General features: G+C 33.5%; 5 protein-coding genes across 13 annotated transcripts in view; 3 read left to right on the top strand and 2 right to left on the bottom strand.

The window, feature by feature from the left end:
* LOC127239416 (uncharacterized) overlaps positions 1-8,099 on the bottom strand; it is a 71,734-nt gene extending 63,635 nt beyond the window's left edge. Inside the window, exons 1-11 of one of the 4 annotated variants that reach the window (XM_051257552.1) lie at positions 7,921-8,099; positions 7,126-7,467; positions 6,965-7,037; positions 6,746-6,858; positions 6,449-6,533; positions 6,292-6,364; positions 5,987-6,042; positions 5,705-5,770; positions 5,388-5,453; positions 5,158-5,258; positions 1,748-1,768 (exon numbers count right to left, since the gene is read on the bottom strand). In XM_051257552.1, coding sequence (XP_051113509.1) covers positions 5,178-5,258; positions 5,388-5,453; positions 5,705-5,770; positions 5,987-6,042; positions 6,292-6,364; positions 6,449-6,533; positions 6,746-6,858; positions 6,965-7,037; positions 7,126-7,467; positions 7,921-8,075 — 1,110 coding nt within the window. In that variant the 5' untranslated portion in view covers positions 8,076-8,099 and the 3' untranslated portion in view covers positions 1,748-1,768; positions 5,158-5,177. Of the gene's footprint in view, positions 1-1,747; positions 1,769-3,992; positions 4,159-5,009; positions 5,259-5,387; positions 5,454-5,704; positions 5,771-5,986; positions 6,043-6,291; positions 6,365-6,448; positions 6,534-6,745; positions 6,859-6,964; positions 7,038-7,125; positions 7,468-7,920 lie in introns of those variants that run through there. The other 3 variants (XM_051257548.1, XM_051257551.1, XM_051257547.1) reach the window with 3 other exon arrangements.
* LOC127239422 (cytochrome b5-like) lies at positions 37-1,615 on the bottom strand. Its single transcript, XM_051257562.1, has 3 exons — positions 1,392-1,615; positions 660-726; positions 37-519 (listed from the first exon to the last, which is right to left on the bottom strand). Exons 1-3 carry the CDS (start codon positions 1,467-1,469, stop codon positions 263-265), a joined length of 402 nt encoding a protein of 133 aa, XP_051113519.1. The 5' UTR covers positions 1,470-1,615; the 3' UTR covers positions 37-262.
* Positions 8,100-10,759: 2,660 nt separating the features above from the next.
* LOC127239191 (phosphatidylinositol/phosphatidylcholine transfer protein SFH9) lies at positions 10,760-21,011 on the top strand. 6 transcript variants are annotated; one of them, XR_007836103.1, is made up of 18 exons: positions 10,763-11,188; positions 11,621-11,665; positions 11,794-12,097; positions 12,889-12,988; positions 13,124-13,390; positions 13,510-13,587; positions 13,678-13,779; positions 13,872-13,921; positions 14,005-14,104; positions 14,216-14,299; positions 14,433-14,483; positions 14,565-14,648; positions 15,169-15,229; positions 15,578-15,972; positions 16,086-16,160; positions 16,264-16,354; positions 19,625-19,690; positions 20,977-21,011. XR_007836103.1 is itself a non-coding variant. In XM_051257220.1 (17 exons), the coding sequence occupies exons 2-16, from the start codon at positions 11,659-11,661 to the stop codon at positions 16,312-16,314; spliced, it is 1,809 nt and encodes a 602-aa protein (XP_051113177.1). In that variant the 5' UTR covers positions 10,763-11,188; positions 11,621-11,658; the 3' UTR covers positions 16,315-16,354; positions 16,717-16,864. The 6 variants fall into 6 exon arrangements, 5 of the variants coding, with proteins under 5 accessions (XP_051113179.1, XP_051113180.1, XP_051113178.1 ...); XM_051257220.1 differs by lacking the exons at positions 19,625-19,690; positions 20,977-21,011 and adding an exon at positions 16,717-16,864; XM_051257221.1 differs by lacking the exons at positions 19,625-19,690; positions 20,977-21,011 and having other exon boundaries at positions 10,762-11,188; positions 15,169-15,233; positions 15,615-15,972; positions 16,264-16,636.
* On the top strand, positions 16,903-18,283 carry LOC127239194 (trihelix transcription factor ENAP1). Its single transcript, XM_051257226.1, has 2 exons — positions 16,903-17,425; positions 17,483-18,283. The coding sequence occupies exons 1-2, from the start codon at positions 16,918-16,920 to the stop codon at positions 18,076-18,078; spliced, it is 1,104 nt and encodes a 367-aa protein (XP_051113183.1). The 5' UTR covers positions 16,903-16,917; the 3' UTR covers positions 18,079-18,283.
* Positions 21,012-21,035: 24 nt separating the features above from the next.
* Positions 21,036-22,587, top strand: LOC127239192 (UDP-glycosyltransferase 87A2-like). Its single transcript, XM_051257224.1, has 2 exons — positions 21,036-21,522; positions 21,627-22,587. Exons 1-2 carry the CDS (start codon positions 21,036-21,038, stop codon positions 22,499-22,501), a joined length of 1,362 nt encoding a protein of 453 aa, XP_051113181.1. The 3' UTR covers positions 22,502-22,587.
* Positions 22,588-23,585: the final 998 nt, after the last annotated feature.

Raw genomic sequence — 23,585 nt, 5'->3', positions numbered from 1 at the left:
TTTACCTGATCGATTGCATTCAATATTTCAAGTAAGTATCAAACACATCCTACCATTAAAAAACAATATATCAACCGGCTTCAAAGTTCAATCCAAGAAATCCTTGACATAAATATTTCTTTTTTTGGCTTTAAGTTTCAGATAAACAAAACCAAGAAAGTACTACTACATCACAATGCTTCCGCAGAACAATAGCCAAACTGAATTATTGCCAATGTCGATGAATCTGACGACGACCACGATACAATTAGACGAAACCCCTTCAGGCGATTGCAGCTTTGGTGTAGAAGCGAATGCCGACTGCGACGCCCAAAATGATCAAAGGAACCAAGAACTGGAGGAGCTTGACGATGAACTCGGACGTTTTATCCTGGTTGTAGAGAGGCTGTTTGGGAGGGACGTACGACTTCTTCGATGGAATGCTCGATGCATTAATGTCACCAATGTAGAACTCTTCCATCGAAGCCTTTGCAGAATCGCTGTGTCCGATATCCTCGAAATCATCGGTGGCATCCTTTCCTGCAACACAACAACAATCAATCGCCATAGCGAGCAGAGCAATTGAATCAAGCACAACACAACACCATTACTGTGATTCAATCCAATTAGTTTCCTAATGAATAGTAATGTAATTTGATCTGATGGAATGTTGGAAATACCAGTTGAAGCCAACAGGACTTCGTCCCCGCCCGGGTGGTCTTCCAGGAACTTGGTCACATCATAAACCTGCTCCAACAATTACAAGATGATAAATGAATTAATGCTCAGTCAGAAACCAGCTACGGTTTGTGGTAACCAACAAATTCCTCGGAATTCAAATTGAAAACTATGAGAAAAGATTAATTAATTGCAAAAGAATGGTAGTCTTCCATCGTCATCATTATATAATATTTGATCGGAACCTTGGAAGAAACGATTCTATCGATGAAACTAAGGTGTTTTTCCTTGGGTATCAAGACAAACTTTTAGCTCTGGCAATCATGATTGATTAACGTGGGGAAATTAGCTCAAAGAAGACCGTAAAAGGTTCAACAAGGAAACAGGAAATCTACCTTGCAGCAGCAATAGAAAAATCTATCCGGTTACATAAATAGACGGACAAAAAAGACTCATGACTGTATGGAAAAGCTTGTCAGCCATATATACTACTGTTTCTCTTTGTGCAGTTGGAATTCTATCTAGATCTGAATTCTGCTTCTGAAATCCAAACAGGGAAGGGAGCACTAGCAAGTAGCAACAACATATATTCAAATTGAGACGCAAAATTGATCCAACCAACACAAAAAGCTTGAAAAACGTAATCGACGAACCGCAATTGTTGAAGAGACAGAGGATTGATTGAATTGGAATTGGAATTACAAAATTGAAATGGAAATAACGTAAGTCATAACCTTGCCGTCGATAAGCAGCCAGCAATCCTCCCTGGAGGTGTGCTGGGAAACCTCTTGCATCGTGAAGACCTTGGCCATGATTCCGATGGCGGAGTGAATGAATGAATGGCGCAAAGAAATGAAGAAGAAGAAGAAGAAGGAGTAGGTAGATGCAGATGAAGAAGAGGGTGGGTAGGAAGAAAGAAAGCAGAGGGTATTGATGAGGGTTAGGAGGCGTGTGGTGGACTGCTGGCTGAATATATATATATATATATATCTGTGGGTGGGTGGGTGGGTGGCGGGGGGTGTTACGCTGTGGGCGGTGTTTGTGTACACCACATATCGCTCCCTACTCCCTCCCACGCAGCTCACGCAGCCATATTCAAACCTTCTGTAGACTGTAGTAGTAGTGTTTAGTGTAGTCTTTCCCTTGTTTTCATGCACTTTTTCTTTCCCATTTTTATTTTCATTTTCAGATTATTTGTATTCATTATATATATAATATATTACTCTATCTGTCATACACAGATGATTTTGTTTCTTATTTTTTAATTTTTTTGTCCGTTTTAGAAAAAATAATATTTTTTATTTTTAATAATTTAGTTATTTTAAATATAATTAAAAAATATAAATTAATTTAATTAAATTATTAATTATAATTCACTCAAAAATTCTTTTATTTTTATTATTTTTTAATATTTTTATCTAAAATTTTTCAGTTATAAAACAAGTTTAAATTAATTATAAATAAATATATTTATTTTTTATATTATATTCATATATTTTATAATTTAAAGTGATACAATACTAAAAATATTTAAATACATATTCGAAATTTTTTATAATCATACGTATTGATTTATATTTATAAAATATCTATAATACTATTAATATAAAAATAATAAAATACTATCATAATTTATTATTAATAATTTATTAGTTTACACTACCTATTTAAAATTTATTTATTTTTTATTTTTTATTTATAGTTGTATAAATTTTATTAAGGTTTTTATTTTTATTTTTTTTCAAGATAATATATATGAAAATCGTATTAAAAAAAATACTATATTTTTAGTTATGAAACGGAATGAGTATTATACTTAAAGTTAAATTTATATTAAAAAAATATATTAATATTTATTTATATCATATTATAAATTTTTAAAATTTATGTTTTTTAATTAAAAAAGCAAATTCAAAATTCAAGCCCCAACTAAATAACAGCACCTCCTGCCTCGCGTTGCATGAGGAATGAACGAACGAATCAATGACCACCCATTGCCTTAATATCTCTCTCTATATAAATATATATATCTTTAACGCAGAAGAGGACATTTGAAAGAAGGAAAGACAGTGGTCAAACCTTTTAATGACACTAATGTCAAAAATAAAATAACTTTTACACTCTTTTACTTTTATATATTTATATTTGCATTCAAAAATTGGGTTTATTTATTTTATTTTATTTTTGATAAATTTAATATTAAAAGAATATATAATGTGATATTTTATAAGAATAAAAAATATATCTTTTTTAAAAAACAAGAGTCAAATAATATAATAAGTACATCTCACTGTGACGGGATAATATATTTATAATATTATACTCCTTCCTCTTCTAAATAGTCCGACTAGAGGTATTTTAGGATATCTTTGATTGATTTTTCCTCAGTACCTTTACTATTTATTTATTTTTTTAAAAAATATTAAATTAAACTTTTAGGTTTATTTCTGTACTCTCCTCATCTAGTAAATTCATTTTCACATTTTTAGGTTATTCTTTAAATTTACTCATTACTAATGTGGAATATTTATTACCTTTTTTTTCTTTTTTTTCTTTAATTGTTAATTGTTTTTCAAAAATCGACAGCCGCATTCAAAAAAATAAAATTGAAGAAAGAAGCAAGAAACGAAAAAAAAAAAAAAAAAAAAAGAAGAAGAAGAAAGAAAAGTAAAAAAAGATGGACAAAAATAAGCAAAATAAAGAAAATAACATGCAGGGAAGCTAATAAGGAAAATAAGTGCAAGAAAGAAAGATTGATAATGAAATGGATTGTATCTTGGACGTGTCTCCCTCAAATAAGCTACAATATACATAATCTTAATTTAATCTAAATTAGTTAAAATTTTACTTTATTCAAAATCTACTAATATTTTTATAAAATATTCAAAATCAAATCAATATTTTATCACAAATAATATTTACTCACATTTAAAATAAAAATTTTTTAAAAAAAAGTTCAAATCAAAACACTAAACATACAAAGTCATTATTTTTTCATCTTACAGCAATAGTAATAATAATTTTTTTACAAAATATTAAATTAAATATTTAATTTTATCTAAAATTTCCAAAATCCTAGAAGAATTTAAAAAATCATATCTAGCCTCTACCCTTAAAAAAATAAAGAAAAAATAATCTAACCTCTACCTAAGCATATGGAGTCTGGAGATTAGAAAAAGCTGTTGGCCTAAAGTTTAGAGCTTGGATTTGAATTTTAAAATGATAAAATTATTTGACTCGATTTAAACAAGTATGAATACAATGTTTTCAAATATAGTATAATATAAATAAATAGATATTTAATTAATTTTTTTAGAAAACAAAAAATCTAAAAATCAAATACATCCCTCGGTATTTAATCAAATGTTAAAAATTAAAATTTGTCAATATAAATTGAGCCTGAATATTAGGTAATTAAATTAATTGTTGCTCATTGGTAGTTGGGACCTGTCAGCTCTTCCGATGTGGGTGGGGTGGATGTAGTGTACCCTCTCTCTCTCTCTATCAATAAAGGGAAAAAATAAAATGAAATTCAACTACCATAATGTTTGTTGATAAAATAATAACAATAATAAATAAATAAAATGTTGGTTGAAACATGTGAATGTAAGTGAGTGTCCCCACCCACACCAGACCATATACAACTAAAGCTATCTCTATTTTCTTGAACATTGTCTAATTCTTCTGTGAAATTGTTTCAATATATATCTTTTATATGAAATATAAAAAATTATGAATGTAAAATAAAAATAATTAATATATGTTTTAGATTAATTTTTTTGAAAATATATGTTTTATTTTGGCAAAAAGAATACATAAGCATTTCTTGGAACCAACGGCTCTCTCTCTCTTTCTAAACTCTAAATTATAAATTGTTGCTTTGATCACAACACAGACAGTCCATATTTATTGGGCTATTACAATTGATAATACCCCAATTTTGATGTTTACTAAATTATTCGATAATTTCTTTTTAAATTATTACTATTATTATTATACAATCTTCTAATTTCTTTTTAACGCACACACACACACACACACACAAAAAAAAAAAAAAAAAAAAAAAAAAAAAAAAAAATTCCCACTAAAAAGAGCACATCCATAACATACATATATCATCTCACAGAATTACCTGTTCAATACTATTAATTTACTATTAGTATCTTCGTTGAACCATTGCAGGCTCAGTCCGATCTAATTTAAGTTAGGGTGATAGAACAAGACTATAAATTCATTTATTTTATTATTATTCTTAAATGGGCTGAGAGACCTGGACCGATGGCAAGCCCATTATGGTCAGGACCAATCTCCAGAAGCCCAGCCCAGTGAATAACTCAATACTAATCCTGACATTTCTAAAAATAAAATATAAAATTTTATAACTCAACACTTAAGTATTGTATGTAATCTTTTTGAATAGATGATACATATTCTATATAATATTTTAAAAATAAAATATAAAATTTTCATGTGCCCAGAGAGCATAGTTTGATGACTTACTTCGGATAAATAGAGCCAAGCTAAGTTGAATAGCGACGCCTCAGATAGAGAAATGCTGCTGTCAAAGCAGCCACAGCGTAGGGAAACACTGTCCAGATACCCTGTAAATATTACTACATGGGATTATTCAATCCTTAGCATATTTATAATCCAATGTAGTAAACATGGCCACTGTAATATCCTTTATGAAAATCATTCTAGTTACCATGGCTGAAGAAAGGCATACATACCACTGCAGTTGCAACAGTTGCAACGGCGAAGACGGGGCGTTCTCTCAGCAGGAAACCGATTGCCAACTGCATTGCATTTGAGGTAAAAATATGTATTATTCAAGTAAGTTACAAACAATTTCCAGGTGCATCTCATGTAATGATCTTTCAAAAATGTAGTCTTTTATGATATATAGGCAACATGGGAGGAAAAGCAACTTCTGCTACTCAAAAATATCAGAAATGGTGGAAAGGATTGCAATATTTTCTTATCAAGACTCAAAGTTTAGGATGTGAGTTCACTCATTTAATTGATAATCATGTCCTGTTTCGAGTACCTGTATTGGAAGAGTTAACAGTCCACCACAGCAGACGCCGGCAAAGAAGCACTCCGGCGATATATCCTGCAACAAAATGGAGTGATTATCTATCTACATAGATATTTCAGCTCCTGCTGCTCCAATAATCTCGATTAGAAATTTTACCCATGATCAAAAGATCAACATATTTGGCAAGCTCTAATTGGAGGTAAATTGATGCACACCCAATAGTAATCAACATTTAACAGGAAGGAAGACAGCAACTTGAAATGGCTACAACCGTACAATACAATTACTTACCATTGCTCCAGCAAGAAAAGCAGTAGGATTTCTTACTCCAAGAGAAAACCGTTCCACTGCATGCATGAATTGCAAGTAAAAGATCAGTGAAGTTTGTAAAATGCATTTCAAAGTAAATTACAAAATGTTATGGTTAAAGGAAACAAAAAGAGCAATGCTAAAACCAATATTTGGCAATTAATAAAAAATTTTGGATCCGAATTCTTTCCCATGCACATATGCGGAAAATCGAATTATCATACAGAAGTCGATGATTGTTTAGAGTAACATGGAGGAATCATAGCTCAGTAGTCAGTAGCACTAACCAAAGCCACTAAGATTTCCGTATTTCTGTACTTTGCTTGTTATTTCCATGGCTTTCTCTCTGCCAATCCCCAACTACAGAAATCATTGAAAATTACATAGCTCGGAAAATCAGGGCCATTATATGCAGTAGGTCCAATATAATTCAGATGTACAAACCTTTGAACAAACATCATCAGAAGCTCCAGATTGTTTAAAAAGTTTCCCGAGGTAAAACGGTATCATGTCACTGATACAAACCCCCCTGGAGACATTCACATGAAGTAAGCTAGACAAGTAAATGTAGAAACACTCAAACATGTAAGCTTTTCAAGCAGTCAAGGAAATGATGGCAAGGAAGCTAAACTTTTCATAACAATCAATAGTTACAATGATTGGTGGAAGCCATAATAAGATCCAAAATGGTTTGCCAAGATATTTTGATCCACATAACACGACAAAATGCCAAGCACTAACCAATACACCCATACAACAGTGGATATGATGTACGGAGCATTCCTAGAAAATGAATCAACAAGAGATTGCCACGTCCCATCTAGAGACAGTAGTCGTGCCAAGGTGATGCCAACCTACATCATTTGGACGCCATGATAAAAGTGGAAGATTTGTATCATAAATGCAGAGATGTAAATGCATAGAAGCTTGTGATTTAAAATACCAGCACAAAGGACAGACCCATATATTCAATGCCTCCTCACTGATAAAAAGTCCACATCCAGCGGCCATCAGCAACCAAAAGTATACCCATCTGTATCGAGGAAGATAAATTCCCAAGCTCCAATGAACAAAATGCAGCTCAAGAATAAGGGAATCATGAAAGTCAGATTAAACCTTACCCAGGGGCATATTCAGGAAGTATAACTCTATGTCCAAATGCCCGGAAGCTAAAAGCACCAGCAGGTGATGCCAAAGGGGAAGTGGCCGAGGCATCTGACAAAAACTGAATCCCAAGCGACGATCCCTGACTTGGCAGCCTCAACTTAACAGATAAGAACGTAAAAAAGGCAGCTATTCCTAGAAGTATTCCTAATTTTGCCAGAAATGAGTTTCCATTACTAGCAGTTGTGTTATCTAATCTCCCTGATGAACTATCAGAAGCATGATTTTGATCCTCTGGTATAATTTTGGATTTGGCGGCATCAGAGCTGTCTGTACCATCACGTTCAAAGCTTTTGATCCTGCATTGCATTGAACTCAATGCGTCATCCCTCTGGATAACATGGTGATTGTGTAGAAGTTGGCAAATATACATATATAACAGGAAACAAGAAGCAGCTGCTTGCTAACTGATTTCAACATCTTCGTGTTTAAGGCCAAAAGAACTAAAACGAAAATGCGCATCCAGTTCCAGTTCCAATTCCAATAATTCTATCTCTTGATAGCTAATTAAATCTAAAAAGTGCACACACGGTTACAATACAGATGAACTTCAGAACTAGCCATGCCAGCATATCTCTCTAATCATCTGAATGCACTCAATTACCTTGTTGCCTTGATATATATATATATATATATAATTCGCACAGCAGGATGACCGTAACTAGAACTAGAACGAGTTCAAATCGATAAAAATCCAGAATAAGAACATTCACGTTAAATCGCCTAATTCGTCTAAGAACCAAAAGCTGTACCGAGAGTTGGATAATTCGACTAAGAGTCTGGCAGTCCTAGAAAAATGTCTCGGACGGAGAACGGAAAAACCAAGACTCAAGTGGCAATGGTTCGGATGCTTATTGGGCGGCTGCGTTAGAATCAAAACCGGAGGCCCATTGCTGAGAACCGCCATGGATGATGGTCTGTGACTGCAGTGTAGGTCATTCAGTGAAGGAGGTTGAAAAGGGCACGGGTCGGGTGGGGCCCAGATCCACGTGGGATATGGTTAGCCGGGGCGAATCGCATGGTGGTATATGCTTTTCTTTAAAACATTCCAAGCCGTTGGATCAATTTGTCGCCACGTTAGACAACTAGCAGCGTGTCAAATAAAACCACACAATATATGGATTTATTGCAATTTCTGAAACCAAAAATATTTACATAGTCCATTTAACATTATATATATATATATATATAAACCGTTGATTGATTTACATTTTAAAATTATAGGCTATAATGATGGGGACAATTCAAAAATTAAATAAAAGTTGATTATATGACATTTAATTAACAAAAATTAATAACATTAATTTTGTATATTATATTTGAAAAAAAAATTAAAACTTAATATGTTAAATATTAATCAAAAAATTTATAATCAAATCAATGTGGTATTGATAACAAGCAAATATGATCCTCATAATGTATTATTTTAAATTGCATATTAAAAGATGTGACAAATATATGAAAAAGCGATGTAATTAGTATAATAAGATGGCCATATGATTTATTTATTTATTTATTTTTTATTATCAATAAGTCACTATTTATTGAATTAATTGAAAATTAATATTAGATTTGTTTATATTGTGTTTTTAGATGTAATTATTTTTTATATAAAAAATAATAATATTCGATATTTAGTTGTTTATTTATTGTGAATAAATAATATATATTATATATATTGTCTAAATATGTCTATGTATTATATATATATATTTTTAATAATATTTATAGGGAATTATTTAATTTAAAAATACTAAGTGAGTGAATCAATTATTAATTACATAGATTTCAACTCCAAATTTATGAAATTATTTTTTATACCTTAGAGTTTCTAAATAAATTTAAAATATATATATATATTTTATTAATTATATGTTGCCCAACTACTATGAACATCAACAGAATTGTTAAAATAATTAGAGAATTTTGACTCAACTTATTCAACACAAAAGTAATTGAATTAGTGATAACTCAAATATTTTTATCAAAGTTACTAAAATAAATAATTATTTATGTTACAATTCCGTTATTGTGCATGAAAAGTACTATAAATAGCAAGTAGATTGTAAATTTAAATAATTTGAGAGGGTACTTACCACTTGTATTATAATTAAGTTGAGCCTGCCGGTCTAGAAGAACATAACATGGATCCACGTAGTCAGTTAGAGATGGGTGTCTTTTTCGCTGTGTTTCTAGAACATCCACAACCTTACCATCTAAATCATGAATATGCTTTCGTGATTGAATAAAACATAAGAAAAATAAAATAAAAATAGATTATTATTATTATTATTATTGAATAATACAACTCCAATAAATTGAGCATTGAATTTTTTAGCTTTTCTTTTTAATCAATATATTCTCTATGTTAGGCATAAATATAACTATTTATTTTTTTTATAGTGAAGTTTAATATATTACTCTTCCTTTCCATTTATTGTGTTTATATTATCATTTCTGTTCATATCATTTTTATTTTTTAAAAAATGATTACACATACTGGTTTCTTATGTAGAACGGTAGAAGGATTGTAATTTTATTTTATATTTTTTAATTTATATTTTTTAAAAATTTTAATTAGTTTATTTTTATTTTTATTTTAATTTATAATTATTTATATTATAAAATAACTATTTTTATTAATATATTTTTAATTATTAAACAATTATATTTATCTTATATTTCACTATCTACGGTAAATCGAATACATGAGTTAGACGGAAGAAGAAGTATTGAAGGATAAAAAGGGAATTTTGTTCTCTAAATTTTTATTTTTTAATGATAATGCATTTAAGTTGAACAAATTTAAATGACAAAATAATTATAGTGATTGCGATAAAGAGAATATATATTTTTCCAAAATATATATATTCATCTATTTTAATTACCGTATTAATTTAATCAAGTTAACATATTTTTATAAATAAGACAATGTATATCTTATCGTGTATATAATAATAAGTGTCAATTTTTTTTTATTTTAATCGATACCAAAATAAGAACATTGTTTTTTAATTTAATAATTTTACTGGAAACTCAATATATAAAATACACTTACAATTTATAATTATTATTTTTATACAATATTAATATTTTTTTTTAAAATTACAAATCAATATAATATTAATATTAAAAAATTTACTTAAAAATATAAAAAAATAGTATAATATTTATTAAATTTTTTAAAAAATAAATATACATATTTATAAAGTGGACAAAGATAAATATATTATTTTGAAAAATAAAAAAGTATGATATTTATTAAATTTTATTTAAAAAGATAAATATATATTTATAAAGTGGACAAAGATAGTATATTATTTTGAAAATATGACTAAATATTATTCTTATTCTTAGTGTAATTTCGTTGATATTTTGTAAAAATAAATAAATATAAGATATAATAATTTTTAAAAAATGTTAATTCAATTTATTTTTAGGTATCGAGGATCTTTGATCCCAGGAGCTTTATTCGACGCAACTTACTTGATATAAGATCCAGAAGACCGTTCAACTTCCTACCTCCCTTCCCTCCTCGTCCGTGTCACGGTGACGGTGACGGTGACGGCAGTTTCGTTTTTTTTTATAAATCACCGACTAGTCGTCCAAAGGCAAAAGGTCACCGTACATTAGCCGGCGTTACGAAAGCGCCGTAACGGATCCATTGCCGTGTCTGCAGCCTGGACGTCACTATAATATTGCCAACGCTCTTGGGAAACGACGCCGTTTCTTTCCATCAACAGGAATCGTAGAAATTCTCTTCGTTGTATGTTTATTATGTAACAGTACTTTTTTCAGGAGCTGAGATGCTTTCACCGGAATGGCGATTTGTGTAGCCGAGTGATCTGGTAATATCTCCTTGTAATATTCCCAGTCGCATTCGCAGGCAGAATCTACCGGGATTGAGCACTGGAACGTGCTTGCGTAAGCGGAATTATTCTGTTTGCGCTTAGGCGAAGGGGAAGAAACGTGATCGTCGCGGATCGCACTCGGAATTTGGATGCTACGGTTGGTGGAAAGGTATGTGAAGTGAATTTCTGATCGAGTGCGATTTTGTTCTGGCGATGATTCATTGAATCTTGCTTTTCTCTTTAGTGCTTTCTGTGGTGCTTTTTAATTCGCCTCGTGAACGTGTTGGTGTTGGTTTACTTTAATCGTGAAAATTGTACTGGATGGTCTGAATGGTGTTCCATCAGAGCTTTTTCGAGATTTTGCGTACTTATCTTTTGTAGTGCCCAATGGCAAACAAATCTTGTTTGAGAATCCTGATGATTTTATGTAATCTTTGTTTCACAGCTAAGTTTTCTTTTCTGGATTTGCAAAATATTGGCTTCAGAATTGAGCTAATAAATTCTTTGTCGTATGCTTTCATTTAAATCATTGCTGTATTAACGAAGTCGGGTGTAGTATTGTTTCATTCTATTTCTATTTACCAAACTACAACACTCACAGATTCTCTGCTGGCTGACTGTTGAAGTACTGGAAAATCAATGCCAGGTATTTTCAAGTTGTTTAAAGTTTAGCCATGAAAAAACTTGTGACAAAAATGGTGTTCAGTCCATTTCTAGGTTATCTTCTATGTGATTTCTTTAATCCTGTGAGTTGTGTTGAATTTTGATCATCAGAACTAGTTCTGATTAGGGAGGATGAAAAGCTGAGAAGACCTGATCATGAGCATGACCCATTTTCTGAGGATGAGAAGAGAAGGCGTAGGTTGAGATCACTGAGAAGAAGGGGGATGACTGGTCCAACAAGCACTACACATAATGTGAGGAATCGCAGTAGGCCGATGTCGAATTGCAAGTTCGCTTCTATTTCTATGGAAATACCAAACAAAAAGGAAGAGAAGGCAGTGGAGGCATTTCGACAGGTTTTGATTGATAGAGACATGCTTCCAGCAAGGCACGATGATTACCACACTCTGTTAAGGTATTCATCCATATTAAGCATTACTCTATCAAATAAATTTTATGTTTTCAGCATGAAAATATGTCCGCTTTTGGTAGCTCTTATATTCTGAGTCATTATTAGAGGAAGGTACCATAGGGAGTCAGCTTGTTGTGTAATGAAAATTGTCACAACTAGTAGGGAGGGACTCCACTGAAGAAACCCAGAATATGGAGGATGCCAAATGCATTATGCTATTATTCCAAATTTCATGACAAATGAATGAAAACTGCAGACATGTGGATACTTATCTGAGTCTTACTAACTTGGAAAATAATTGTGGGCACAATCTTGAATACACCTAATATATATACTTTTATTTTGTTGAGTTAGGTTTTTATTGGTTCTCTGCTGACTATTGGAGAAATAACGAACTATGGAAAGTCGAAATGTGAGCTCAAATCTAAAAGTAGTGCAGAGCATAAAACTAGTGATACTAATTGGTTGAAAAATCTTCATTATTTACTTTTTTTACTCAACAACAATAACAGGGCTTGTATAATTGAATTCAACTTCCTTCCTTTTTCGTCTTACTGATACAAGCTTTCTGTAATCAGTAGAATTCTTCTTTGGTTATATGTAGGAAGGTGTAGCTATAGGTGGCTTTACATGATTAATTTCTTGTCGGATCAGACAGGATATGCCTTTCCTGGCTTCTGAAATCAATTTTGGGCTACTCAATAACTCACATTATAATTGAAACCATCTTACATCTTACAAAACAAACATGTTCTTATTTGGATATCATCGGTTAAAGAAATGTTGTGTTGCAGATTCCTGAAAGCTAGGAAATTTGACCTAGATAAAACAGTTCATATGTGGGCAGAAATGTTGAACTGGCGGAAAATGAATGGAGTAGACTCTATCATTCAGGTATCTTCTTCCATCAAATGATTGGAACATCTTTCAACCTTATTTTCTTTTGTTAAGAGTATATAGGTTTTTGATGAACGTGTGCTATGCATGTTTAATCACGTATTTGGAAATTGTTTCCAACTTTGCCATCAGGATTTTCATTACAGAGAATTTGAAGAGGTTCAGCGCTTTTATCCCCATGGTTACCATGGTGTAGATAAAGAAGGGCGACCTGTCTACATTGAGAGATTAGGAAAAATTGAACCAAGCAATCTTATGAATGTTACCACTGTGGATAGGTTCCTAAAATATCATATTCAAGGTTTTGAAAAGTTGTTTGCAGAAAAGTTTCCAGCTTGTTCAATTGCAGCCAAGCGGCACATTGATTCAACTACAACAATTCTGGATGTACATGGCCTGGTATGCCAAACTAGATATATATTCCTTCTGTTTCTTTAGACGGTTTATTCCATACAAGTTTCATTGTAACATGAAGTTTATCATTTTATATATTTGATGTTCTTATTTCTCTTGTGCAGAACTGGATGAGTTTTGGAAAAGTTGCTCATGATCTAGTTATGCGCATGCAGAGAATAGATGGAAACAACTACCCTGAGGTAAGTTTGCATCATTTTCCTGAGAAAATGTAGATGTACTTGTTCTTTTCTTGGTTTATTGTATTGAATACGTTTTCTCAATCTGTCTAGACATTGCATCATATGTTTATTGTCAATGCTGGCGGTGGTTTCAAGTGTCTCTGGAATTCAGCAAAAGGCTTTCTTGACCCAAGGACAACATCGAAAATACATGTAAGGGATCCACATTTTTTTTTTTAAAAGCAGTCAAGATTTTAAGGAGTAAATAAAGCACCAATATTACTAACTATGTTAGTCTCTTACAGGTATTAGGTACTAAATTTCAGAATAAGCTGTTGGAAATCATAGACGCTAGGTGCAGATCTTTCTTCTCTCTGAAAGTGTGGACAAATTTCAGCTTTAAGAATATTTCGTCGTCTTAATCTTTTCCTTCCATAGTCAACTGCCAGATTTTCTTGGTGGATCATGTTTTTGTAAAAATCAAGGCGGGTGTCTTAGATCTAACAAAGGACCCTGGCATGATTCGCAAATAATGAAGGTGAAAATTATATTTATTCATAGCAATATGCAATATAAAGGGAATTATTGTTGCACAATTTCTATATTCTGTTTGCATTTAACCAGGCTTACTTCCCACTCGCACTTGCAGCTGGTACATGGTTTACATAATAGTGAATCAATCTTCCAAAGAAATATTGGAAGCTTTTCAGGGAGTGGTGATTTTCTATTTAAGGTAATTGCTTTCAAGGCAAAAATGTTGACAAAAAAATATTAATGTTAGTGCCCTGTTTTTGTGGTTTTGTATTTCACATCTCATGCTAAGAAAGTTAGTTAAATGCTTCTCACAACTTGGTTGAACTTTTCAGTGCAGCGACTCTAGTGATGGTGGTTTCGAAATCAAACAAATTGAGTTACAGGTAATCTAAAGCTGATGACCATTATTCCGTAGTCACTTCAGGATAACTAGACTTTTGAGCAATAGATGGTTTCTTATACAGGACCCAAGGGGTAAAAGTGTCCCACTTTCTTGGGTGAGACACTCCTCTGACAGAACCTTGGAAGCAGCAGCACATTGCAGTGATGTAAGTAAGCATGCACAGCATCATAATTTTAAAATTCAAAGTTGATGTGAGTTTAAACTAGACAGAGTGCAAGATGAAGTAGGCAAGTTCAACATGCATTAAGCAAAGGTTTGTCAGGATTGTAAACAATTTTGATTTGTATAGATAATGCTGATAAAAATATAATGGTTTGGACATTATATGAATTGTGCTTTGTTAAGCTCCACTCTATTAAATCATATTCATGTTTGCACTTCTTCGTAGGTTTGCTAATTGGAACTGAAATAATGATAATCCATGATTTTCCTTGTATTAAAGTTGAAAGAAATTTGCATTTGTGAAAACATATGTTCATGCCGTAGAATTTCAGATTGAGCTTTCTTCTATCTACTTAATATATAGTGGGTGTGAGGTGTTTTGCTTTAATTTTCTCTCGACTGACAGATGATACTGAGGTTGAGCTTAGCTTGAGTTTTCTGAAAACTCATACCAGAATCAACAGCTTCTATGTATTTATTTGGTGTGTTTTATTTTTATGCAGGATACAGTATCAACAGTACAACCAGGGCATGGGGTTGAAGTTGAAAATCATTTTCCATCAAGTAAGTAAGTTCACATATAGTGTCCGTCTAATCAAATTCCTTGTCACCATTCTAGCATACTGGAAAGATGATGCATCTTATAAATGACTGCAAATTGCATCTAATATTGTGTAAGAACAATACCTTCTCTGTTAATTGATTGGCACCAACATATGGCCTTTGCACGGATACAGAAAAGTGTTGGCGTTTCTGTGAAGGTGGAAAGTGATAAAAACTGTTTAGAGACTTGCAGTTCATAGAATCAATCAACACTCACCAAAAGGATGAATATTGTTATTATAGGATAGTGAATAACCAATAGTTGAGGTGAAGTAGGGATCATGTTTATCTGAAAATACTCTTATTCAGATCTTGCAGCAAACTTGACTAGGGTACCTGAACGTAGGCTACCAAGGGGATCTGTCACAACTGCTGGCACAGATGTCATATTCAGACTAGTCGCATGCTTATGCTCTTTGCTCGGTTGGCTTCTTAAATTATTTTTCAAGACAGCAAACGTCAATGGAGTAGAAGACATTCATCAAGGACCTCCATTCTCCAGTTCAAGTCCTCAGCTAGATACTACACAGCAAAGTAGCAACGAGCTTCTCAATCCATGTTGCCATAAGTTGCAGCATTTGGAAGATATGGTAACCGAAGTTCTTAAAAAACCTGCAAAAATGCCACCAGACAAAGATGACATACTGCGCGAGTACATGAGCCGAATAAAATCTATTGAGTACGACTTGCAAAAGACCAAAAAGGTAAATCCAATTCAAGCTTTGCTAATTCTCACTTCAACAAATGGTTTCCTTCCGATTGTCTGCTGGTTATCTCTTAACGATTCGTGATTAGAATATCTGAATATCCCTGCTAGGCTCTACGCGAAGCAACATCCAAACAAGTAGAGCTTTCCGAATCCTTGGAGAATTTGAAAGAGATCAATTCAAGGGTCAGTGTTCACTGCGGAATGCTAATTGGTTTTTACTCATTTCAGTAGATCATTCCTTATATCGATGGCACTATGTGTGCTGAATGTTTGCATTACAATGCAGGGCAGTAAAAGAAGTTGGCTTCGAATTAGTACCTCTTCACGGCACACCTAATGTTCGTTAATTCCGAAGACAGCCCGGCCGCCTTGAATTGGTATCCTCATTTCCCAGCTACATTGGTGTTTTCATTACAAGAATCTTCAACTATTCCTATATGAGATTGTTGATCTGTGATCTGAAGATTTTCATTATGAAGCATGTAGGGATGCCATGCAATTTTCCCATGTATTTAATATTTTATGGTTCCTGAGTTTCAAGTGAAGCATGTCCAGTTTGTACAGTTCGCTTTGTTATATGTTCTATTTGACAATTGACATGACTATGATCAGTTGCTATCTTGGACTAATAAGTTAGTTTTTTTTTTTTAAATTATGTACTAATTATGAACACAGAGTCAGAGAACCTATTGAAAAACACGACACAAACATGCCTTCTTATAACTGCATGTAACTGCAGGAAACAATACCGGAGGCATTTTGTACTCCACCTCGATCACACTACACGTACAGGGCTCCTCTCTGTAAACCCCTACTGGCCTACTCTACTATCTCACCGCCGACCTCCGCCGCACCGCCACCGCCACCGCCACCGCCGCCTCTCATTCCTTTAAATTCCTCTAATCTTCTCTCGAGTTGACCAATCAAATCTAACATACCCATGGCCTCTTCCCCCTCTCCATCACGCTCTGCCTCCCCGCCACCGCCTCTCCTCCCCCTTCCGCCGCCGTCTCGTCTCTCCGCCTCCCCCTCCCCCTCGCCGAATCAGAAGCTCCTCCTCCTACCTCCGCAGGGGTCTAAACCCCTTTCCCCCCCGAAAAAGCTGCCGCCCTTCCCTTGGACGCACCAGGAAACCCTAGCCCTAATTCAAGCCTACCAAGAGAAATGGTACTCTCTCAAGAAGGGGCAACTGAAGGCTTTCCAGTGGGAGGAAGTCGCCGTCACCGTCGCCGCACGCTGCGGCTTGGACGAGCCATCTAAAACCTCCACACAGTGCCGCCACAAGATAGAGAAGCTCCGAAAACGGTATCGTTCCGAGCTGAAGAAGCCCTACCCTAATTCATGGCAGTATTTTGAATACATGGATCAGATGGAGCGCGGTCCGATGCCTCTCAATGCGCGTCCAATTGCTGTGGTTAAGTCTTCCCCAAACGTTGCTGCTAGTAATGGTAATCATAGCAACAGCTTTACCCATGGTTATGGTAATTCATATGCTAATTCTGCAGATTACTATTACAACAGCAATTATCGTGGCAGTGGTGATGTGTCTGATGAGAGTGATGAGGAATGGAATGCAGGAGGATATAGTGTGGAGGCCATGGCAAAAAGTAAGTCCAAAAGTATTAATAACATAGTACGCAGCAATGCAAAGAGTGGGAATAGGAGTAGAAATTTGGGCACAATGGATAGGGGAGTTGGTGGGGGTAGCATTAGGGATGCTAGCATGATGAGAGGAGCAATGAATGGGAAGCGAAAGCAGTATTATGTTGGGGATGAGATTGATAATGATGATGATGATGATGACAACGATGATGACGACAACGATGATTCTTTGGATGATTTGGTGGAGGAAAGGCCGCAGGTGGGGGTCGGGGGAGGTGGTGTTGGAACTGAGTTGGCAGCAGAAATTAGCGGTTTTGCAGATACATTTATGAGAATGGAGAATAAGAAGATTGAAATGATGCGGGAGACAGAGAGGTATCGTATGGAGATGGAGAAGAAGAAAATGGACATGATTCTTGAAGCACAAAGAAAGATTGTCGATACCATTGGTAGGGCGTTTGGAGCGCATAAGAAAGTAAAGATGGATCAAGAGACTTAAAAATGTGATTGCTTGATTGTTGTTTTGTTATGGGATAATAATTGTGGCAACTGCTGACGTAACAACTCCGACATCAATGAATCTGAAATCTTTTGTGATCTCCTAAGGTTTTTGCTTCATGTTGTTTGGTAGTTGTTTACGAACAAGTTTTCCCTTTGTATTTGATCTTTTATTGAATGAAATATTGGTCTACGTTCGTTTGTCCTATGTGGTTTTGTTCTTTTTCCTGTTCTGATCTATATAGATGCAATCACAAATGCTTGTGCTTTTGTCTTTCTCGAGATTGGCATTGTGTTTCTAGAAGTCTTCATATTGCCAAATTTGGAACAAATTACAGGTGGTAACATGTTACGAAAATCTGGCATGTAATTTGACATTTGTTGTGATATTGGTGATCATGCTTGTTATTGTTTGCTTCAAGTTTTGAACTTTGAAGATCCCAGATTACTACTTGTTTGGAATCACAGTTCTAAATGTCTGCCATGGCTTGCATCACATTCAGCGGCTGAGTGAGGAGAGGTCTGTTTAACGCATTGCTCTGATCTGTTTTGCATTTTCTTCTCTGTGCTTTTCATTCTGTTCTCTCTGATTTTTTATAGTGGATTGTATTTTGCATTTCTTCTTTGTTCTCTGGTTTTGGCCGTGTACAAATGTGGGTGAAGTGTGCTTTGCATTTCTCTCTGTTCTTGCATTGATTATGTCTTGTCTCTATTCTCTAGTTTTGTGTAGTGGATTGTGCTTTGCTCTGTTCTTCGGTTTTGATCTTGTGTTCAATGTTTGTTTTGATTGTGTTTTGCATTTCTTTGGTAATGTGTGCAATGTGGATTTGGTTCTCTGCTCTAAATTTATAGTAGGTGACAAACATAGAAGTCACACCTACTTGCAAAATGTATCTAGAATTCGTACTTGACCTTATTCATTTCTAAGAAAAATAACTAGAATGATGAATGCATTCAGGTCCTAGATTTGATTTGCTTTTGGTTTAGAGACATGGTGCTATTGTTATGGTAGATATGCATAAGATAAATTCAAGTAGTGATATTCGTGCTGTGCGTGCAGTAAGCATTGCAAAACGTTGGGAGGCATCTATGAACTACTATTTTGGTTGGTACATGGTTATAGTATATTGAGTTTCGGTGTAGTATAGTTTTGGTGGTAAGATCTGTTTCTTGGTTTCAATCGTAATCGTGTTTCTTCCAGTGTAAAACCCATGCTTTCCATCCCCAGCCGGACAGTTGTATAGTGATGGGGTTGGTTTTTTGTTTTTTGTTTGTTGTATCCCTAAATGATTTTTCTTGAATGCCTAGATTATGCATGATGAACAGCTTCTGCTGCTTCTTGATTTCTAAAATATCAAAATATATTCAGAAACAATATATGGTAGTTATCTTATTCAAGAGATTTATAGGATTATTGTCTTATTTAAACGATTTGTATATCATTAAAAATATGTATGTATTCTTATTATTGAAATAGAAAATTTCAGATTTATATTCTCACGTTGATTCTTTCAAGTTTTAACTGTGGATGTGTGTGTTTTTCTCAGCTGGGCTTGTTGGAAGATGGTAATGGAGCATGATGAAAGCTGAAATTATCTACTGCCATGCCACAGGTTACTCTAATTTGCATAAAATTTATTATCTGATCCTACTTTCTTACCTTTCATGATCAAAATTGATTACACTTAGGAATCATCTAAATGCTTATTACAACTCCTTAGCACAAAGTTTAGGTTCAACAAATGGTACTTGGTTCTCTTCTTGTCTCTATAATTTGAGTTCCTTTTAGATTGTACAAACAATTAAAAATATTCCCATTTGGATTTGATTTGATGTTATGGATTTGCTTATACGGTATTTATTTCCATTATATTCAACAGCTGAGGAATGAATGACTATGGGAATTGTTAACAAGAAGAATGGTAATCATAAAAGTATTATAGAGAACTGACTTTGTGTATTTTTGTTTATTATTATGTTTATATGTTTTATATTATAGATCATATGTTTTTGATAATGTAATTAGCGAATAATATAGAAATAAAATATTAAGTGAACGAACATGTTTTGTTAGAAATTGGAGTGCTTGCTACTCGGTATCTTTTCTATAAAAGTGGTATTCTATTTGTTATATTTTATTTATCGTTTTTTTAAATAAATAAATAAATATTAATTATATATACTATATTTGTTTGTATTATAGATATTTAAAAAAAAAAAAAAAACTATTTGCAAAATAGTTATTCATATTAAATATAATTTATTATAAGGTTTAAAATATTTGAAATATATTTTTAATTAAGTATATATTACATTATAATTTGTATGTTTAAATTTTCTTATTGTGACATGAAAACTTAGAAAATCAACACACTAAGTTTGAAATGATGATTTATCGGTTAACTTTTTGTAGTTCTCAACTTCTTCCATCATTTTTAACAAATTTTAAACTCTTCTTACAAAATGTAATATTTTTACATATATATTAAATTAAATACTTCTTCCTTCTTTCAACAAATTTATACTTTCTATTTTTTTCTTTAACAAACTTGCACTTTCTATTTTTAAATATTCATTTACAAGAATTAAATTTTTTTATTTAATAATTATTTATCCCACTATTCAGTATAAATGTATTTTCAATTATCCTTATTTATACAAATACATTTTTATTACAAATAAAATGAAAAAGTAAATTTATCATTTAATAAAATACAATCAACTATAATTAAAATATAATATTTTTTAATATCCACTATTTGTATTCTATTGATAGCTCCAATAAAGAATTTTATTTTCTATCTCCAATAACAAGAAAATAAACTAATTAATTAACGTCGGTTGGCTCTGTGATTTGCAATAATTATATATCTATATACAAACTCTTGACTATTTGCAGACGACTGTTGCACTTGAGCTGCATCTTCAAAAACAGATTCCATTCCGATCCATCCGGCCATGGCGGCGGCGGCGGCGTGCAACGTGGTGGCGGTGCCCTATCCCGGCCGCGGCCACGTCAACGCCATGATCAACCTCTGCAAGCTCCTCGTCCATTCCTCGCAGGGCAATCTCCTCATCACGTTTGTAGTCACCGAGGAATGGCTAGGTTACTTACAAGAGACCGAGGAGAAGCTTCCTGCCGTCATTCGCTTGGCCACCATCCCCAACGTATTGCCGTCGGAGATCGGTCGCGGCGCCGACATGCTCAGCTTCATCACTTCTGTTCAGACGAAGATGGAAGAGCCATTCGAGATGCTGCTCGACCGCCTCGCCGCGCCGGCCAGGATAATAATCGCCGATACGTTATTAAACTGGCCGATCGAGTTAGGAGAACGGAGGAACATTCCGGTGGCGCTCCTATGGCCGATGCCTGCTTCGGTTTTTACCATACAACACCATTTTGAGCTCCTCGTCCGCCATGGCCATTACCCTTTCGTGTTATCTGGTAAGTCCAAATTAGTAGTAACCGCCAGTGATTCAATTTCTTCGCCATTTTTTGTGATAAACCCTAGAAAATAAACTGATTCGATAATTCTCAATTCGATTCAGAGAGAGGAGAAGAGCGATTGGATTACATACCTGGAATCCAATCGATTCGCCTCGCGGATTTTCCGGCGGCGACGCGTTTGAAGGATCCGCGTCTGCTCGATCGGATCCGTTTAGTTTTCAGCAATGTATCGAGGGCGAAATACTTGCTGTTCAATAGCATGGACGAGCTCGAATCTGAAGCCATAGACGCACTCAAACAGGAATTCAAATCACAAATCTACACGTTAGGCCCCATAATTCCTCAACTAAATCTTCAGAAACCTTTTTCCTTCCCAAACACTTACTCCGACTGGTTAGACTCGCAACCTCGAAGCTCTGTCCTGTACCTCTCATTAGGAAGCTACGTCTCTGTTTCGTCGGCTCAAATGGACGAAATCGCCGACGGTCTCCGGGAGAGCGGAGTGAGGTTCCTATGGGTGGCGCGTGAAGATGCGACGCGACTGCAGGAGAGATGTGGAGACGCCGGGAAGATAGTGCAGTGGTGCGAGCAACTGAGAGTGCTCTGCCACACCGCAATCGGAGGATTCTGGACGCACTGTGGGTGGAATTCTACAGTGGAAGCGATGTACGCCGGTGTGCCGATGATTGCTTTTCCTTTGAGCGCCGACCAGCCGACTAATCGGAAACTTATAGTGGAGGATTGGAAGATCGGGTGGAACGCGTGGGGAGCGGCGGGGGAAGGGAAGTTGCTGAGGAGCAGGGAGATTTGCAGGCTTGTGAGGAAGTTGATGGACATGGAAGGCGGCGAGAGGAAGGAGATGGTGGGGAGAGTTGCAGAGGTGCAGAAGGCGTGTTTGGCTGCGTTTTCCGATGGAGGTTCTTCTACGGCCAATCTTTCTGCTTTCCTGCATGATTTTATTGCAAAGCAAACATGATTGTTAGAGTTTGGATCACACGCAAATAAAAATATTTATAAATTAAAATAAAATAATTTAATTTAAATTATAAATTATAAAATTTAAAATTTAAAATATAATAAAAATGAAGAAAAGTGATCATTTATATGATAATTTTGAAAGCATCACAGTGAGAATGATGTTTTGTGTTTTTTTAGTTTTTATCAATATTTATTTTTTTAATAATGATTTTAGAGAATGAATAAAATATTAAATGAACATATTTGATTACAAATTGGAGTGCTTGATGTTATGCTCTCATCTTTTTCATCTCAAATATTTCACTAAATTTTGTTTAAATGGGATCTACTTGTACAATTTTATTTACATTTCTCTCTTAAGTAAATACCTAAATTTATTTTTTATATAAATTAATATAATGGTACGATGTAAATATGTATAATTTTGAGAACATTTATGTAGTACATAATAAAGTTATATTTACTAAAAAATAAAAAATATATTTTTTGTTTAAACAAACAAATATATATTAATTATAAGTGTATTTCTTTGGCTTTGGATTAAACAAACAAATATATATTAATTATAAATTTTTCAAAATAAAACACTAAACAAACAAAAATTCATTAAAATTTATTAGTTTAAGAATAGCAACAAACCCTAAACACGTGAAGAGCGTGTCTCTCCATGAAGACACTGCATTATTTAATTTAAATTATTTTTAATGTTATATGGAATATTAAATATAAGAAATGGCATTTTGTATTATAAATATAATACATATTCCATAAATAAGTATATATACTATTTCTTATAATACTAATTAAAAAATATGTATTTTATTTTGATTGGATGAACATATTCGATATGTTTCTATTTAAATGTATATTTATTTAGATTTGGAGGGTATTTGGCAAATTATTTTTTTAAAAGCTTTTAGTTTATTGAACATTTTTTAGATGTTTGATCAGTAAAAAAACTAACTTATCTAACGTTTTTTTATTATGCATTTTATACAAATAAATATATTTTCATTATTTATTAATTATATTAGAATATTTTATTATATTATAGTTTTACTTTTATAAATTTAAAATAATTA

This window comes from Andrographis paniculata, unplaced genomic scaffold (assembly GCF_009805555.1).
Source record: "Andrographis paniculata isolate CXL003 unplaced genomic scaffold, ASM980555v1 Contig77END, whole genome shotgun sequence".
Classification (NCBI taxonomy): Eukaryota; Viridiplantae; Streptophyta; class Magnoliopsida; order Lamiales; family Acanthaceae; genus Andrographis; species Andrographis paniculata.
Note: the sequence above shows the minus strand (reverse complement) of the source record. Positions and strands in the feature narration are given on the sequence as shown.

What these genes read in the sequence shown, in the direction of transcription:
- LOC127239422 (XM_051257562.1), bottom strand. Translation starts at nt 1,469, where the DNA reads ATGGCCAAGGTCTTCACGATGCAAGAGGTTTCCCAGCACACCTCCAGG. An exon ending in GGCTGCTTATCGACGGCAAG is followed by an intron (nt 727 to 1,391) that starts GTTATGACTTAC and finishes TTGTTGGAGCAG; the next exon opens with GTTTATGATGTGACCAAGTT. An exon ending in AGTCCTGTTGGCTTCAACTG is followed by an intron (nt 520 to 659) that starts GTATTTCCAACA and finishes GTTGTGTTGCAG; the next exon opens with GAAAGGATGCCACCGATGAT.
- LOC127239191 (XM_051257220.1), top strand. An exon ending in ATGATTCGCAAATAATGAAG is followed by an intron (nt 14,105 to 14,215) that starts GTGAAAATTATA and finishes TCGCACTTGCAG; the next exon opens with CTGGTACATGGTTTACATAA. An exon ending in CAGCAGCACATTGCAGTGAT is followed by an intron (nt 14,649 to 15,168) that starts GTAAGTAAGCAT and finishes ATTTTTATGCAG; the next exon opens with GATACAGTATCAACAGTACA.
- LOC127239194 (XM_051257226.1), top strand. Translation starts at nt 16,918, where the DNA reads ATGGCCTCTTCCCCCTCTCCATCACGCTCTGCCTCCCCGCCACCGCCT. An exon ending in AAACGTTGCTGCTAGTAATG is followed by an intron (nt 17,426 to 17,482) that starts GTAATCATAGCA and finishes CTAATTCTGCAG; the next exon opens with ATTACTATTACAACAGCAAT.
- LOC127239192 (XM_051257224.1), top strand. Translation starts at nt 21,036, where the DNA reads ATGGCGGCGGCGGCGGCGTGCAACGTGGTGGCGGTGCCCTATCCCGGC. An exon ending in TTACCCTTTCGTGTTATCTG is followed by an intron (nt 21,523 to 21,626) that starts GTAAGTCCAAAT and finishes AATTCGATTCAG; the next exon opens with AGAGAGGAGAAGAGCGATTG.